Source organism: Athalia rosae, chromosome 1 (assembly GCF_917208135.1).
Source record: "Athalia rosae chromosome 1, iyAthRosa1.1, whole genome shotgun sequence".
NCBI lineage: Eukaryota > Metazoa > Arthropoda > Insecta > Hymenoptera > Athaliidae > Athalia > Athalia rosae.
The window spans coordinates 15,460,131-15,476,007 of record NC_064026.1 but is presented as its reverse complement, the minus strand read 5'-3'; the positions used below and the strand labels follow the sequence as shown (position 1 = coordinate 15,476,007).

Below are 15,877 nucleotides of genomic sequence, written 5' to 3'. Positions count from 1 at the left end.
AATGCGCCCGCGATACGGTGAAAATCGTCGAAAGATAAGACAACGGAATTATGTATAATTGATTGATCCCATGGACTCCCATAGACTCCGTGCAACTCTCGCGACGAAATCGAAAGGATAAAGGCCAAAAAACGGGTAATCGCGCGATGGATAATTGGAGACCGTGCGAGTCGAGTTTTCAGGTCGGTCGTGTGTATCGATTGGCGCGCGCGGCGGCGGCGGCGGGGACCGCGGTTCGCCGACGGAAGTAGCCTACATTCGACCCTTTCCTCTTTCCTTCTGGCCGACATTTCCCCACCTATATAGGCGGTGCACACGTACACACACGTATAACCACTCGCGCCGCTGCTCCTCATTCAACATTCTCCCTTTCCTTTCAATAACGTGCGCCCTCGACGCAACCCCCCCCCCCCCCGCTCCCCCCGCCACCGCCCCCCGTTATTTCCCCTCCAACGGTTTTTACCCGCCCGCGTTGCAGCTATAGGTATACAATATAACGCATGGGTTTTGCGATAAAACGGAATTCGCCCGCGCTACTCACCGGTACCGGCTGCTAGCTGCCTGCATCCGAAGGGTAAGATACGAAGCGCACGCGCCTCTCTGTGTGAATCAGGATCGACTTTCGACGTTCAACGGCCCCGCAAACAAATCCTGAAATGTAAAACAAACACAACATTCGACTTTTGACGAGGCTTGTTGAATCGCTTATAAGATTACAAGCGAATCGAATAGCGATCCATAACTTCGATCGAGGAGGTTCGTCGAGGATACTGAAATCCGTCGACGAACCGATTTCGAAGTTTCTAGTCTTCGGAGGGACGAAAACTCGACGATACCAACGGATAATTTTGGTTTTATTTTTTAAAATAGTCGAAATCGATCCATTCGATGACATCGTTGTCAAATCAGCTTAAGAGCAATGATGAAAATTTGTCAGTCGACGGGTACATTTCAAGCGACGAATCGATCGTCGAACGATATCTTCTTTCGAATAAGGGTTTTCATCCGAATTTCACGACGCTTCGAAATACCCAAGCCAGCGCGATTCGACACGTTGAAAATTTCCGAGTCTATCAACGCAAATCACCGGTAAAAATCGTTCGACCGAACAACGTGATTTCTACGTCCCTGGTCAGCGTACTCGTGTCGCCACCCTCGAGTGTTTCACTTTGGGGGTTGAAACTTGAAGAAGGGTCGATGGTTTAGATCAGGCTCCGACGACACGCGCAAATTGTATTCAGAGGAGATTCCGAGTTGCGTGGGGTGGTCTCTTGCAATACATGTAGGTAGCACGGGTGTGTAATTCTCTACACATAGACAGCGCGGAGGTCTCCATTCTACGTTACATACATTCGAGTCGATCTCTACGCGTTACACACCACAAGTGAATGAATTTCTTTCAGAAACACGAAGTCTGTACAACGGAAAAGAATCGCAAGTTACACATGTGTGTGCTCGTTTTTACCCACCGTGCAATAACGTATGACAAACAGGGTGGTAAGGACACGTGTATACGTGTACAATTGACGCATATACCAATACGTGTGTAGAAAGCGAAAAACAAATAAGAAAAAAAAAAAAAAAAAAAAGAAGTATATAACAAGAATTTAAGAAAAAAAAAAAAAAAAACCAGAACCTGGCGTCGTGCCGCCGGTAGAGGCGGAGGATGAACGCGTAGAAGCGACGCGACGTCGAGGGCCAGGTCGACGAGGAATGTGCGCGCGCGACTGTAACGCGTCGTAGTCGTCGTCGGTAGTCGTTGCCGACGATGCAGCCAGTAAAATGAGAAATGCAGTTGGCGGCTAGACTGCAACCTGTTCGGAACGTCGACTCTGAAACAACTGAGGACCGTCAGCGGGTTCGGTTAGTTGAAACGCGGGAAATATTCGTATCGTCCGTAAAACGACGATCGTTTCGCGAATTCGAGAGAATAGATCGCTCCGCTCCGATGAAATAACCGAGGCGCCGCTTGGCTGAAAATTTTTTAATTTCCACTGTTCGGTGGAAGAAATTCGCTGGTTAGAAAAAAAACCGAAGATACGATAGCACCGCCCGTCCGCTCGCAGCAGACGACATCGTGAGACGGTCAAACGACGGGGGAAACGCAAAACCAACCCCGAGATATTTGTTGACAACACTCCGCCACAAAGTCGTCGTCGTCGTCGTCGTCGTCGTCGTCGTCGTCAATATCCGTCGGCTTTGTTGTCGATAAGGTAAGATTAAAAATGATCAAAGGACGAATGCTTTGCCGTGTTACTTTTTCGAAGCACAGTTTATGTAAGAGCGTAATCTTCCGTCCGTATAGGTTATGTTCGACGCGACCAAGGGACACCGACTTTTGACAAGCCCACGCAAGTTACCCAAGCGTGGATCCACCGCGCCCTAGCAACCGTTTTCTTTTTTCTTCTTCTTCTTCTTCTTCTTCTTTCCTCGTTCCAACAATCCGCACGATCGTTATTGTTAACCGCTTCTACTATGTATTTATTGACTAATCGTCGGTCGGATTCTTTCGTTAAGATTACTCAATATTATTTGAAAAAAAAAAAAAAATCCAAAAAAACGATATCCACTCTACAAAACTCACATCCAAGTAACCGTCTCTCAACGCGTGTCGGCTCACTCTGTTTCTCTTCGGCATAAAAGGTAGGGGTTGCGTGCGTGCGTGCGTGCGTGCGTGCGTGTACGTATATTTTTTTCCCTTTCTTAAAATTTCTTCTATTTGTTATCCTCTTATTTTCCTTTTCTTTTTTTTTTTTTCTTTTTTTTTTTATTTTCTCTATCCGCGTACGTGGGTACGGCTATGTGTTAACGACTCTCGAGGAAAGCTCGGGGGCTATACGAGTACGCCACTCCGTAACAGAGGGGGGTTTGTGTAGACGCAGCCGGACGCGTCTCGCCCACGCTCATATGCTCGGCAAAGGCCAATCGTGCAGCGCGTATTTTACGCAAGTGTGCGCCTCGCCTCCCTTTTCCCTTTTCCCTTTTCCCTATTCCCTTATCCCTCCCTCGCTCTACGCCGCTTCTTCCCCCGCCGAAAAGCTTTGCAAGCTCAACTGCTGAATGGAGCTGCTCGTTGCCACCGTCACCCGCTGCTGTACGCACAGCGTTTCGCTAAAATCAGTAGCAGTGCCACCCTGGCCGGAGGCATGGCGTCGCATGGAAACGCGTAGAGTTGAGAGAGAAAAAAAAAAAAAAAAAAAAAAACACCGAGGAGAAAAAAAAAAACTCTCAAAGACCATAGGCGAAAACTGTCCGACGTCAACCGTGCAGTATAATATAATTAAAGTATTCACACGCGAACACCGCAGCTAGTTGCGACCCGTCATTTTGAATGTTTTACCCGTGCACCGATATCAGGGTTATCATTTCGTCCAATGAATCGCTCGGATCGCGAAAATCTTACGGCAAAAACAAACCAATAAACACACCGGGTCGCTTCCGATGATCAACTTCCATTGATGTACAAATGTCAAATCTGTGTCGCTCGTCAGCAAGGGGTAGCGCGTACTCGTCTTCGTGACATCGCAACTATAATATCGTAATCGCAATTGTTCCAATTCTATCTCTCCGAAAGCATCTTCATCCCCTTCGAATTTCCAATTTTTCAAAATTTTCTCCCCCACCGTACCGCCCCGAAAATTGTTCTTCGATCCGCAATTTTCAACATCTGTTCGTATCCGTCGCTAAATTCTCGCTTCGCACACCCCCCCCCCCCCCCCCCCCCCGCGTTACGTTTGATTTAATATAGAGAGAGAAAAAAAAAAAATAAAAATAAAAAACAACAACAATAATTGGCAAACTCAATTTCGATACGGTAAAACCGACCAGTGGCGGTGCATCTGTGCGTAAACATATGACTTTCTAAGTGCATACCGATCGTAAAAATGTTGCCGGCATGCGGGCGTCGCTCGCACGAAATTAAGTAATTCAGGTATATAATTGTTACATGTACGTGAGGTTCGGCTGAAATGATACAGATCAAGGATACTCCAAAACTATGTATGTCGGACCGTGGAAAACTGATGTAATTGGACGGGAGAATCGGTGGCACCTAACCGATCGTTGATCGTCGATTAATAATCCCATCGGCCATCTTCATTTCTCGCGATGCAGCCGAACTATTCCCGAATATCGCTTACGTGAAACGTTTTTTACCGCGCTCGCCAATCCCGACATCGGAGAAGATTTGGCGGCGACGGCGACTATGCGATTCGCGGTCTGCGAGTCGCGATCGACTGTCACACTTACCCGTCTATATGTATATCCGAGTATCTATACCGGCTTTTCCGGATCACTCGTATCAATCAACCTCCCACGCCTTTTCCATTCAAGGTGAAGATGTGCCCCGCGTGTGTACGCGTTACGCGATTCCATTCGCCCAAAGATATACCACCGAAATTGTTTCTCGTACCCTACGGTATTATAGAAAAATTTTATTTCTACCAATGCGTCGACGAAAAATCGTTGTAATTTTCCCGATGAACCTGAACCCGGATTTTTGAGTGTTTGAATTACTCGACAGATCAAGAATTTGTTCTACATATACGCGTGAAAAAAAAACGAGGAAAAAAACAAACAACAACGAAAAACAAAAGGAGACATTTGTACACGGTAACAACCGGTTGCGGAACATTACGAATATTTACGATCAAATTTCATTGCAGATGTATACAGAAATCGGTGTATTTAGCGTAAGGATATTCACGCGATAAAATAAATAGCAGAAAAATGAACTCTGTAGCTGTGCGGCCGCATGATATTCGCGAAAGGAATGTGAATATGAAGAAAATTGACCAGTTCACGTTAACGTTGTACGGACAAAACCATGGCAACCAGGGCCGATTAAAAAATGAGATAAAAAAGAAAAAATGAATAAATAAATGAAATAAATGAAATAAATAAGAAGAGGAGAATAAAACAGAAAAGATAAATACTCGGGCATTCGGAACGCGACGTTGTTGCGGAAGAAAAGCTCTTCGCCGCTTTCCTCAAGTATCTAATTAATTCTTACTTAATATATTCTCTCTGTGAATCACAACGATATTTAACTTCCATATATTATACCTTTATACGCTGCCGACGTTACTTCTTTACCCCATACACTGTGCGTCGTTGAGTTTACACGAAATTATTATTTTACACGTAAACGATAACTTTTTTTGCCCGTCGAGTAATGGGAGACGAAATTTATGACCTTCGGTGCTTGAACGAGAAGTTGAAGCCCATTGAAAATAGAAAAAATCCAAATCGATTCTAAAATAGGGATGTGGCAGTGCGCTGATGCTGTTTTATTTCACGGTAAAAAATTCGCTTCTAATGAAACACCCCTCCTCCCCCCCCCCCCTTCATTAGATACTGACAAGAAATTTTCGCTATTACATCGCGCCATGCATCAGAGCCGATAGAAATAAAAAAAAACCTTTCATCTCTAATTAGAAGCTTTTTGCGTAGGTGAGACGTCGATGTACATGTTTATACATCAGCAGCTCACGTTGTCATGCTTGCAAAGCTTTGATTTACAAATAGGTGTCTTTCGTTATCGTATCCATCGTATATGTATAATTTGTACGTGCAACGCATGTCCATCCGTTACGTAATAATTTGAAAAACTCGTGTCCCGCACATTTATGCAATGTATATGAACGAGATGATTTTCACTAAATTGTAGATGAACTACAATGTCATACGGGGGAATTTGTTTGTTTCTTATTCACTTATTTATTTATTGAGTTTATTCATTTCCTCAGTTCCGTTCAAATTTCTGTTCGGTTTCTCCGTACCCGATAGAAATTCCTCTCTGTCCTCGGTGGTAAATTGATATCGTATACATAAACTAAATAGAAAACGTACGAGATTTGCGAACATTCGCTACCGACATCTGTCGGTTATATTCACGATATCTTCGAGTCACCCCGCTAGGTCAATAATATAGCCCTATATTCCGCGGTGCCCTAGTAGCTCAGGCCGGTGCGAATGAAGAGAGAGTTCCGCGGATCCGTCGCGACGCTAGGGGTAAATAAAAATTTCTAATTTCGAGCACGTGCGCGGTACGGGCTATAACCGCTCCACTGCTGTCAATGAAAAATCCAAACGACGCGCAATCGCGACCGTGACGATAAATATTTCTGCAGAGTAACGCGTACGAATTAATTATTCGCGTACCCGGCGAACGATGCCTTACAAGCGTAAATCCACTTGTTACATTCGCATCGAGGTAGGCCGTTCCCGATCGTTCCGCGAATTGTTATTTGCCGCCGTTAATTGATCGGCGCGCAATTTCTTTCTCACGTGATTCCCCTCGAATCTGCACCGTCGCGATCGCTCGAATCGTCCTGGAGCACGAAAATAAGAGAAAACGGTTAAAGAGGAGAAACGTTTAGGGTCCGTTAATTCCCGGCAGGCAGTATTTCCTCCGGTTTCGAATAACAACTCAAAGGTTTTGAGTAGAAAATTCCTGGCTACATTCCAGCAAAACCGAACCGAACTCTCCCTCCTCCCCCCCCCCCCCCCTTCCCTCCGAAAACCCGTTTGTTAACCTCGCGTTCGCGCGGAAAAATTTTAATCCGGTCTCCGCAGACGCTCCCGGCTGCACCCGATGAATCCATTTCGTTCTGTACACCTCGTATTAATCCAGCAATACTTTCGAGCGAAATACCATTTAGCGCGTTACGGGCGACGATAATTTCCCGCCAAATTCACGAGGGGATGGAACCGACGGATCCTTCCGATTGGCTCCCCGAACCCGCTCGAGTTCCCCCACCATGGTAATCCAGTCACCCCCGTCGGCTCAGTCGGCTCTCGGCTCTCAACGGTTCGGAAAAGCCCGAGCTCGACAGTTCGAGCGAAAGCTTCGAGGCGGTTGTACACGGGTGGGTCGCGTCGATGCGACCGATATCGAGATAACCATCTCCAACGATTTATTGATACGATCGAGTAAAGTCATCGCGACAATATACATAATAAGATGAATTTTTTCACCGGACAGAGCGCGTTCTTCGCGTTTTTAGCGAACGTTGTTGTTTTTTCCAAAGGTACGTTGTACGGAGTATGCTCGTTCTATTTTTTCGGCAACTCCTTTCTCGAATCACTCCGCATCTTGCGTTTAGAAACATTTTGTCGTCGATAATTAATTGTAATTTCGTTTTCGTCCAAGCTTTCGAATCTGCTCCAATTATCCTTACCTTCGACCGTACGACCTTCCCCAACCCGCATTCGCAAAACAGGATGTGCTACGTTCGTGTTGGTGGTGTAATCGGTGCATGAGGGACTCTTTTACCCACACTAGTTGATTGTGTATACCTATACTTGTACGATTTACCCGACGGTGACACCCGTGCGTGTGTATAGGTGTAATATACCTACGTTACGTACGCCCCGGTGGGCATGTGTTTATTTTATCGTTCTTTTCATCTATTTGCCAGCTGCAGTGACCGTGCTCCACCATTGGTGCATTCTGCATCCGACCCGCTCTGTTTTTATCCTCCTCTCCGTCTGCCCGCCGTTCATAAAATTAACTCTCAATGTTTACTTCCTGTCTGATAATATATGCGAGTAGACTTCGCGTGCGCCGCGTATCATTACGTACGCACACGTATAAACGTATAACACGTATACATATACTGCAATTAAGCTACTGCTGTTACATTTGGTAAACTGATTTATTGATCGGGTTACATGGTTAACGTGGAATAAAAGTCACGTTGGACCAAAATTTTGATTTGATTTTTTTGGTTTTGTCTTGTTGAATTATTAATTTAACTTTGTTTATGACTATTTATAGAAGTTATCTATTTATTTCGCGGTTATTCTATCTTCTGTGTTGAGTAATTCCCTGCTTGTGTTGTACATCCTGTGGGGTTAGTTCGAATGCAACGTTTTACACAATACCCATAATTGAGAATATTATGACCAATTACGTGTCTTACTGGAATATTCCAACATCGACGTACACGCCATATGACTAATTACATATTTTTTTCAATGCCTATTTACGATAAGGCGTTGTATTTGAATTCTCAAGTACGCCGACATGTCGATGAGAAGAAAAAAAAAAACGAATAAAAATACAGCTAGGAATTTGGTGCGAGCTTTTAGAAATGTAGTATAATGTTTCTTCTCTTGTTTCGATGTTCCATGAATTTTTGAACCCGTCGTTTTTATCATTCTCGCAAATTCTGTAGAATCCGCTGCCATTCTTGATGTGTAAAACTTCATTTTCCTATTTTTTTTACTTTACAGGAGGTACCGGTACCCCTTTGACCCACTACTACACGGGTGATGCCGTACCCTACGGTGACTCAAGCAAAAGCAAAGATGGATCCAATCCCTCCGATGCTTATAATTACTACTTAATTCATGAGCAAAGGTGGCGCTCAGACGCGGTGCTACCAGTTTCCCTGCTGCCAGCTACTGAGGGTATGACGGCGCGATCCCACCAGAGGTAAGACCTGCTGAATGATGAATTTTCTTCCATCAAACTCTCAATCTGACTTGGAATTGAATGAATCGGATCTGCAACCCAACGATTAATATGTATAAATTTTTCGTACTAGGATTCGACAGTCCTCTTTGGGACTGGACGATGCTGGAATGGATCTACAGACGGCACAGCTGGGTGCAAGGGCTGGACAGGAGGTTGCCTCTACTGCAACCTTATCCTGGCTCGACTGGCAGCTACCCTTTTTCGTAGTACTTTGCGCCCTAGTTGGTGTCATTCTCTTCACTTTCGTGGTAAGCAGCATATGGTTACAATTTCTTGTGCGAGACTGTTGTTCCACTTGTCCATTCCAAAAGCTCCTTAATCTGGTTAACTAAGCTCACATAATGTTTGCAGATCCTGTTATGGCTTCGAAAGCAAATGTCGTGTGAAAAAGACACGGAAGATGGAGACAGGCGAGGTTTGGTAGAAGAAGGTGCTGCGGGCCCACCAGAAAAACTAGCTAAAGAAATAAGAGATCCCGTCGAAGCTCAGTGGGTTTGTCAACCTGTTATGAAACCACCCGTAGCTGTTCAACCGACTAGACCTGTTAAGTTATCACCTGCACTTCCAGAGGTTAGTAAATGTCAGACCCGCGGTTAGTCAGCTTTATTAATTATGTTAAGTTTCCTACTTTCAACTCGATACATCTAGCACAGTAATGCAAAAGCTGGTTTGTTAGCCCAATTTTTCAACCCGTTGTTTTCTTATTAGGTTATGACATTATCTGGACCGGAGCGAAGACCGGAACCGATCCGTATAAAAGCCAAGGGTCTTCTGGAACGACGAGGTTCTAGCGCAAGTTTAACAATCGAGTTAGCCCCTGCACCAGAAAGTCCTCCTTCTATGGTTACGCCGACCCGAGAATGTACAGCGGAAGAATTCCTGTTAAGTGCTGGAAACGTCTTATCGAGAGCACAACTTTGCAAAGTTATCAAGGATCCGAGTGCGTTGCACAAAGAATTCTGGGATGTTCCGATAAATCTGCCCCACAAAGTTGATGTTTGTGGGTCTGGAGTTAAAAATCGTTACGGTTCTGTTCTTCCCAATCCGCAGTCCAGGGTTGTTTTGCCTGGGTCTGACGACCCCCTTGCCAGTTACATCAATGCAAACTACATTAGGGTAAGTAAATTCATACTGTACAGGGATTAAAAAATGTGGCACTTGTCTGCGCAGGAAAGTAGATTACCTCTTGGCCCCTTTGGAATCAGAATGAGTGAAATCATTTGTATCTTTTTCTGTACAAACTACAGGGTTTCGACGGCGAAGAGACTCGTTACATCGCAACTCAGGGTCCTTTGGCCCACACGATAGTTGATTTTTGGCGAATGGTTTGGGCGGAGAGGGTTTCCACAATCGTTATGATGACCAGGCTACACGAAGCCACAAAAACCAAGTGCGAGCTTTACTTTCCGTTAGAGAAAGGTGGCCGATTGCATTCCGGATCTCACACAATTGTCGTAAACTCAGTTGAATCCAAAGACGGGTACACGATCAGAGAATTGGAACTAGGATTCGAAGGTGAAAGAAGGCACGTACAGCACTATTGGTGAGTGGGTTTTTCTTTTTTTCTAATAATTCTAGCAAAAAAGATCATTGCTTGAAAATTTTCCGTTTGCCTGACGTCGCACGTTTGCCGAACAAATGCAGGTACGACACATGGCCGGATCACGCAGTACCTCAGGCAGCGGGCGCACTAGTCGGGTTGGCCGCGGAAGTCAACTCTTCACCAGGACCAGTGGTTGTTCATTGCAGTGCAGGAATTGGGCGAACGGGATGTTTCATTGCTATAGCCACAGGAATGGTCCAACTTTTAAGGGATGGAAACGTTGACGTTTTGGGCATTCTATGCCAAATGAGGTAAGATCAATCATTTTTCAAGTTTTAATCGTTAATCTGAAATATCGGTGGCGTAAAATAGTTCAAAGAAAAAAAAGAAACAAGCCACATTTACGTAGTCAAATCTAAATAGAAATTATTTTACTATCTCAGGTACGACCGGGGTGGGATGGTCCAGACTGCCGAGCAGTACGAGTTTGTACATAGGGCGCTTTGCCTGTTTGAACAAACGCTCGGCAACTTGACGCCAACGTCAGGTGACTGAAATGATGGCTGTGAGGGTTGCTTGAAAAAAAAAGCACGCTCGTCTGATATTGGTACAGATGTAAGGCTGCTAACTGGCGCAACTATACTGGACTTTTCGTAACGAAACCAATCTTCGTTTGGAAATTCGGGAGTGAAAATCTTATCAATCAAGCTGCCATCACCATACTGCCACGATGAACCATTGACAATTAAGATCAAAGGGACGAAGCTCAAAACAGAATCTAGGATTCACCGGACATGTGAATTACACGGTGAATATTGTTTCCTAGCCTAATCAAAAGTTGATCCCCCCCCCCTGCCCTGCAAACTTCGATCGCCTGGTTGACGTGGTACGAATTGTGAAATGTCGATGTGAAGAAAAAAAATTCGGAAACGTATGTTACGGTGCTTTATGAAAATGCACGGTGCTCTCGAAGGTTCGGATATCTAAAAAAGCATTTTCAATTAATTCAATTTCATTTCTTTGACATTTTACACTTTACGATACATTCCTAATAGTTCGAACGCGTATCGATCGACAATTACATATAACAATTAGTTCATTTTTTCACGACGTTTTCATTTATTTATTCATTTATTTGTTATTCTCCAATATTCTTTGATTCCTGTTCTTTCCATTTATTTATTTATTATCATTATTATTATTTTTATTTTTTAATTCTAAATGACGCATCTAATTATGTATTTACAAACGAGATATTTTTAATGCGTCAATCTTTTCATACAGCTCCGGAATATACAACATATAAATATATATATTATAATTGAAACTGGTTCACCCAGGTGTATAGCGTTCATATAGGTATTTAATTCGAAATTAAAATTTATTATATCGTGACTGTTTTATTTATAAGCACTAAAGATAAGCGAGTGAATGAATTCGTGTGTAAGGTGGTACGATTAAAACGAGAGAGAATGCTGCTTAACAATTTGGGACCCATGACGAACGTACATTTCTATCCTGATTCCAGTTCCTAATTGGTTCTTTGTCCTTTTTTTTTTTTCTTTTGAATTTCGTATTATTAGTTAATAAATATTTGTTATATCGTTCGATTAATTTATTGACCAAGACTGAATGCGAGTAGTACAGTACATAACCCAGGTTCATTTATTTAGATTTTTGACAATTTCTATCCAAAAAAAAAAAACGAAAAAATCCGTGCTCTGATTGTGAAACTGATCATTACGGTATCTTGAAATTGATTAGTGTCATCTGATTACGCAACAATTAATTAAAAAACAAATTTGTGACATGATCCGTCTCTCAACAAAAAAAAGAAAAAATATAAAACAAAACGAATATAATATCCGTTTGACAATGATCAAATTCTCAACAAATTAAAAAAAAAAATAACAATGTGAATCCGTTTGTAAACTACTGCTACTACCATTAATACTACCTGCAGATCTGTATAAATAAATATTAAATCAGTATTCAAGTATTACCTATAAATCTAGAGAAAAGGAAATCAAAAGTTTATTTTATTCTATAATTTTACGTACAGATAAAAATATCACAATTATCACGAAGAATATGGTAATTTCATTACATATATGAAATATATATATATATATATTTTTTTTTTTGTTTATAATGTTTTCTTATCTATTTATTGATTTTTTTTTCAGTTGAACATGTACGAATGTGTGTCGATGATATTATATGATATTTGAAGTGAGTGAAAGATTGTGATATACCAATATTAGAATGTTTAGTAAAAATATAATTGAGAGATCCGAAGATGGAAAAAGAACAAAATTTAAAAATACAAACAAATTAAAGAAATAAAAATAATGAAAAGAAAAAAAAACCCAAAAGATAGTATGCATTTTGTGTAATCGAACTGAGAGTAAATTATTATATATTAAAAACAAAATAATATTTATTATAAATATGAATATGTACGTATGTATTTATATGCATATGGGATTTGTGAGCACACAAAAACGGCATAAAACACATATACATATAATGGATATACATGCCTGCTCGAAGCCACAAAACCACAATTTTTAGGGTAGCAAAAAATAATGATAATTTTAGTGACCCCTTGGTGTTCAACTGTACTTATGTGACGTAAATAAATGTTTATAATCTCCACGGTAGACGAATAATTTCTCGGTTTTTTTTTTCAAACTATTATGACTCCTACGCTTTTTTATGTGATATTTTATACATGCAATCCGCAATTTGTTTGAAGTTCTTCGAAAAATCATCGCATCATTTCTTTGATCGATAATCCTTCGTCCACTAGTTTGCACCTGTGATATTGGGTCACAAAAATTAACTTTTTGCCCCTTCTATATTAATTTGACATCAATCATATGGGAGCTATTTAGGTAATAGAACGCAAATTCTCCTGTCGCAGCGCACCCCTGCTTTCAAATGTACGTACTTCGTGCGACTCTACCTATTCTCTTGATCAGTCCTTAAGTGCCGCTCGACGCGAAAAGGTCTCAGAGTCAGTATACTGATTTTTCATTCTTCTGACATTAAATCGAATTTTCAAGTTTGAGTTATACCTTTGGAATTGAAAAAAAAAAATTTCAAGTCGGGATTAACCGTCCAAAATATATCGATTTTCGGAGAACATACGCCGTATTGGTCGAAGAAGGTGAGGTAACATCGTTATTAATACTTTTATTTGTTTGTGGATTTGATTCCAGAAAATCTTTCGACAGTTTCGTTCTTTTCTTTTATTGTTTTATTCATTCATGTATATTCATCGAGTATTTACCGACGATTCGGCAAATTTTAGCTCTCGTCTGATCGACTATGTAAAATTTTGGCGAACTGAGAAAAGGAATGGTATTTTTGAAACCAAAAATGATCGCTAAAAAACTAGAGGCAATCAATCGAACAGTTTATCAATCGGCGCGATCATTGAATATAGTTTTGAACAGCCGTATATCACAAAAGCTGCGTACGGGTAAAAAAAATATCAAAATATCCGAAATTATTCGCCCATGACAGGCATATGATTCTCAGAAAAATCCTCACCCCTTTGTTAAATTTTATTTTAATTTATATGTATGTTTTTCGTTTTCGATCGTTCGTTAAATCATGGAAAAGAAAATTAGTGAACGGTGTAGAAATTCGTTGTCGGTTTCGCCGCGCGAAAAAAAAAACATTCCTCGTTCGTCGGTGCACGTGATTCGAGCGCACGTGGCTTGGCAATAGTAATAGGAAAGCTACCGCGAACGGCGGTTCTATACTACACTACACAACTATACCAGCATTCCATTTCTCGTTTACATGTTTTGAAGATTTTCCGTAATCTGAATACAGAAACCTATTCGATTTGATGAAATTTCTGTACGCATGTATGTAATTAAATGATGTGGCTGAATCAGCCGCGCAAGTTTTGTCTCAGAATTGCAAGGAATGAATAACCAGCACCAGCGGCAATAATGAAGATGAATTACCGCGCAAACAGGCACAGTTGGTCTACGCTTCCACCCGAAACTTTGGCCCAAATTTTCAGCAATCTTTCCCTCGATCAACTTATGTCAGTTTCACTGGTCTGCAAACACTGGGCAACAACCGTTCACAGCCCATCGTTGTGGAGGACCGTTGAATTCAATTTGGGCCAAGCAAACGACAAGTAATTATAAAACTTATACTTCTTATCCATACTTGCACCAATAAGGAAGAAAATGTGACTAATAACAATTATCAACAAGCAGCTGCAGCAAAATATTGCACCGAATTTGGGTCAAGGATACGATTCTAAACGTGTTCTAATAATACTTGTGGAACGTCTAGTATCCGCGTGTAGCAATATTATCGCAATGTAACATTGAACAAGACTTACTTTCCCTTCTGTTGAATCTGTCCAGGTCAGCCACCAACCCTCGTTTCATCGACTACATCCTTCGCCGGCATGCGAATCACCTGCGAGAGGTATCGTTGAGAACGGACACTTCCATCGAATCGGCAGAGGCTGCATGCCTGGTATTATCCCGACTCGTAAATTCGTCATTGAAGGTATTGACATTATCACGCGTTGTGACGTTATTAATCTCAACTGATGCACCGATTTCGTTTACAGACGTTGACGTTAATGAGCTCAGGAAAACCGGTTTTCCTTGACGTCGACGGAGACCGATTTACGACCGCATTGATAGTCGCTATAGATCAATCTCCCTTGAAATCGCTGGAAATCGAACACACCCTTGTGGATGATCCATCTCTAGCCGTATTGGTTTCAAGCACTTCTAAAACTTTACAACTTCTCCGAATCAAAAGTTGTCCTCGGTTATCGCCGGAAGGTATGTAAAAAAATCTAAATTGAAACATTTTTATTATTAAATCAGTTGGGAATTATTTTTTACTGCAGATTGATTTACACTCCCGACCCGGTGATAAATAATAAAAGTATCGTAATATTTTCAAAATACTTCTCCCCCATGGATTGTTCATCCGTACCAAATTAATATTGCTGAAATAAAAAATTTGAATTAGGTATCCTGCCTCTGGCCGACCACTGCCGATGCCTCCGGGAACTCTCTTTGTCCTACTCTCTGCTTAGTGACGAACTTTTGGTTGCTCTCAGTAGTGAAAAGCATGTTTGTCTAGAGACGCTGAGAGTAGAAGCTTATCCGGAGCCCAAGCCTTGGCCGCGTCTCAGTGACAGGGCATGGCTTGCTCTGGCAAGACATTCTCCCAACATTAATTTGGTTTTGTAAGTATAAAATTGAATTGACACTGCAGTTATTGTTTGAGAAATCTTAAGACTCAGCAACAATACTTCATAGACTGAACTACATAACGGGAGAAGACGGTTTCGCACCGCTACTCGCCTCTTACATACCTGTCACACATCTTTATCTTGGGGAGGAGGCATCCACAGCGATAGTTGCAAGAATTGGGGAGTGTTGTCCGAGGCTCGTAGAACTTGTGGTTAGCAGTGTTAGTCCCGGACCAATAGATCAAGCCTTGATATCGGCTGCTAAAGGTTGTCCCCAGCTTGCCACAGTGGTACTCGGTGATTGCGAACTATCGTAAGCATAATATCCTCCAACTATCCTTGCTATCGAGATAATCGAATGAGTAAAATTCATCTTATTCTTCTGCAGATGCTCTGGATTTGTGGAATTCGTAGCTCTCTGTGCCGAGCGTCTTAGAGAATTAAATGTATGGGAATCATCGTTGATGGAAGATGCCAAGTATGACATCGCAAGTGCAATTGGTAGGGTTTCTTCTTTGCTAGGACATAGTTGGGCTCCTGAATTCATTCCAATATGGTAAAACGCTCGATCTAAAAAGTCTGGATCATAGGATTCTGATGTTAG

At 41.9% G+C, this 15,877-nt stretch overlaps 2 protein-coding genes across 5 annotated transcripts; both read left to right on the top strand.

The window, feature by feature from the left end:
* The first annotated feature begins 1,751 nt into the window (after positions 1 to 1,751).
* LOC105690586 (tyrosine-protein phosphatase non-receptor type 5-like) lies at positions 1,752 to 10,624 on the top strand. 4 transcript variants are annotated; one of them, XM_048660079.1, is made up of 8 exons: positions 1,752 to 2,213; positions 8,239 to 8,440; positions 8,553 to 8,730; positions 8,834 to 9,052; positions 9,191 to 9,598; positions 9,730 to 10,025; positions 10,127 to 10,336; positions 10,469 to 10,624. In XM_048660079.1, the coding sequence occupies exons 2-8, from the start codon at positions 8,418 to 8,420 to the stop codon at positions 10,578 to 10,580; spliced, it is 1,446 nt and encodes a 481-aa protein (XP_048516036.1). In that variant the 5' UTR covers positions 1,752 to 2,213; positions 8,239 to 8,417; the 3' UTR covers positions 10,581 to 10,624. The 4 variants fall into 4 exon arrangements, with proteins under 4 accessions (XP_048516036.1, XP_048516035.1, XP_012263936.2 ...); XM_048660078.1 differs by lacking the exon at positions 1,752 to 2,213 and adding an exon at positions 5,132 to 5,298; XM_012408513.3 differs by lacking the exon at positions 1,752 to 2,213 and adding an exon at positions 6,810 to 7,031.
* A 2,202-nt stretch (positions 10,625 to 12,826) lies between these two features.
* LOC105690531 (F-box/LRR-repeat protein 3-like) lies at positions 12,827 to 15,861 on the top strand. Its single transcript, XM_012408349.3, has 7 exons — positions 12,827 to 13,197; positions 13,937 to 14,187; positions 14,423 to 14,570; positions 14,635 to 14,854; positions 15,048 to 15,267; positions 15,341 to 15,586; positions 15,662 to 15,861. Exons 2-7 carry the CDS (start codon positions 13,994 to 13,996, stop codon positions 15,831 to 15,833), a joined length of 1,200 nt encoding a protein of 399 aa, XP_012263772.2. The 5' UTR covers positions 12,827 to 13,197; positions 13,937 to 13,993; the 3' UTR covers positions 15,834 to 15,861.
* Positions 15,862 to 15,877: the final 16 nt, after the last annotated feature.

Excerpts from the sequence above, each read along its gene's own strand:
- LOC105690531 (XM_012408349.3), top strand. The coding sequence starts at position 13,994 with ATGAAGATGAATTACCGCGCAAACAGGCACAGTTGGTCTACGCTTCCA. Across the intron at positions 15,268-15,340 it reads CCCAACATTAATTTGGTTTT|ACTGAACTACATAACGGGAG; the intron begins GTAAGTATAAAA and ends AATACTTCATAG. Across the intron at positions 15,587-15,661 it reads CTCGGTGATTGCGAACTATC|ATGCTCTGGATTTGTGGAAT; the intron begins GTAAGCATAATA and ends ATTCTTCTGCAG.
- LOC105690586 (XM_012408513.3), top strand. The coding sequence starts at position 6,965 with ATGAATTTTTTCACCGGACAGAGCGCGTTCTTCGCGTTTTTAGCGAAC. Across the intron at positions 7,032-8,238 it reads CGTTGTTGTTTTTTCCAAAG|GAGGTACCGGTACCCCTTTG; the intron begins GTACGTTGTACG and ends TTTACTTTACAG. Across the intron at positions 9,053-9,190 it reads TATCACCTGCACTTCCAGAG|GTTATGACATTATCTGGACC; the intron begins GTTAGTAAATGT and ends TTTTCTTATTAG.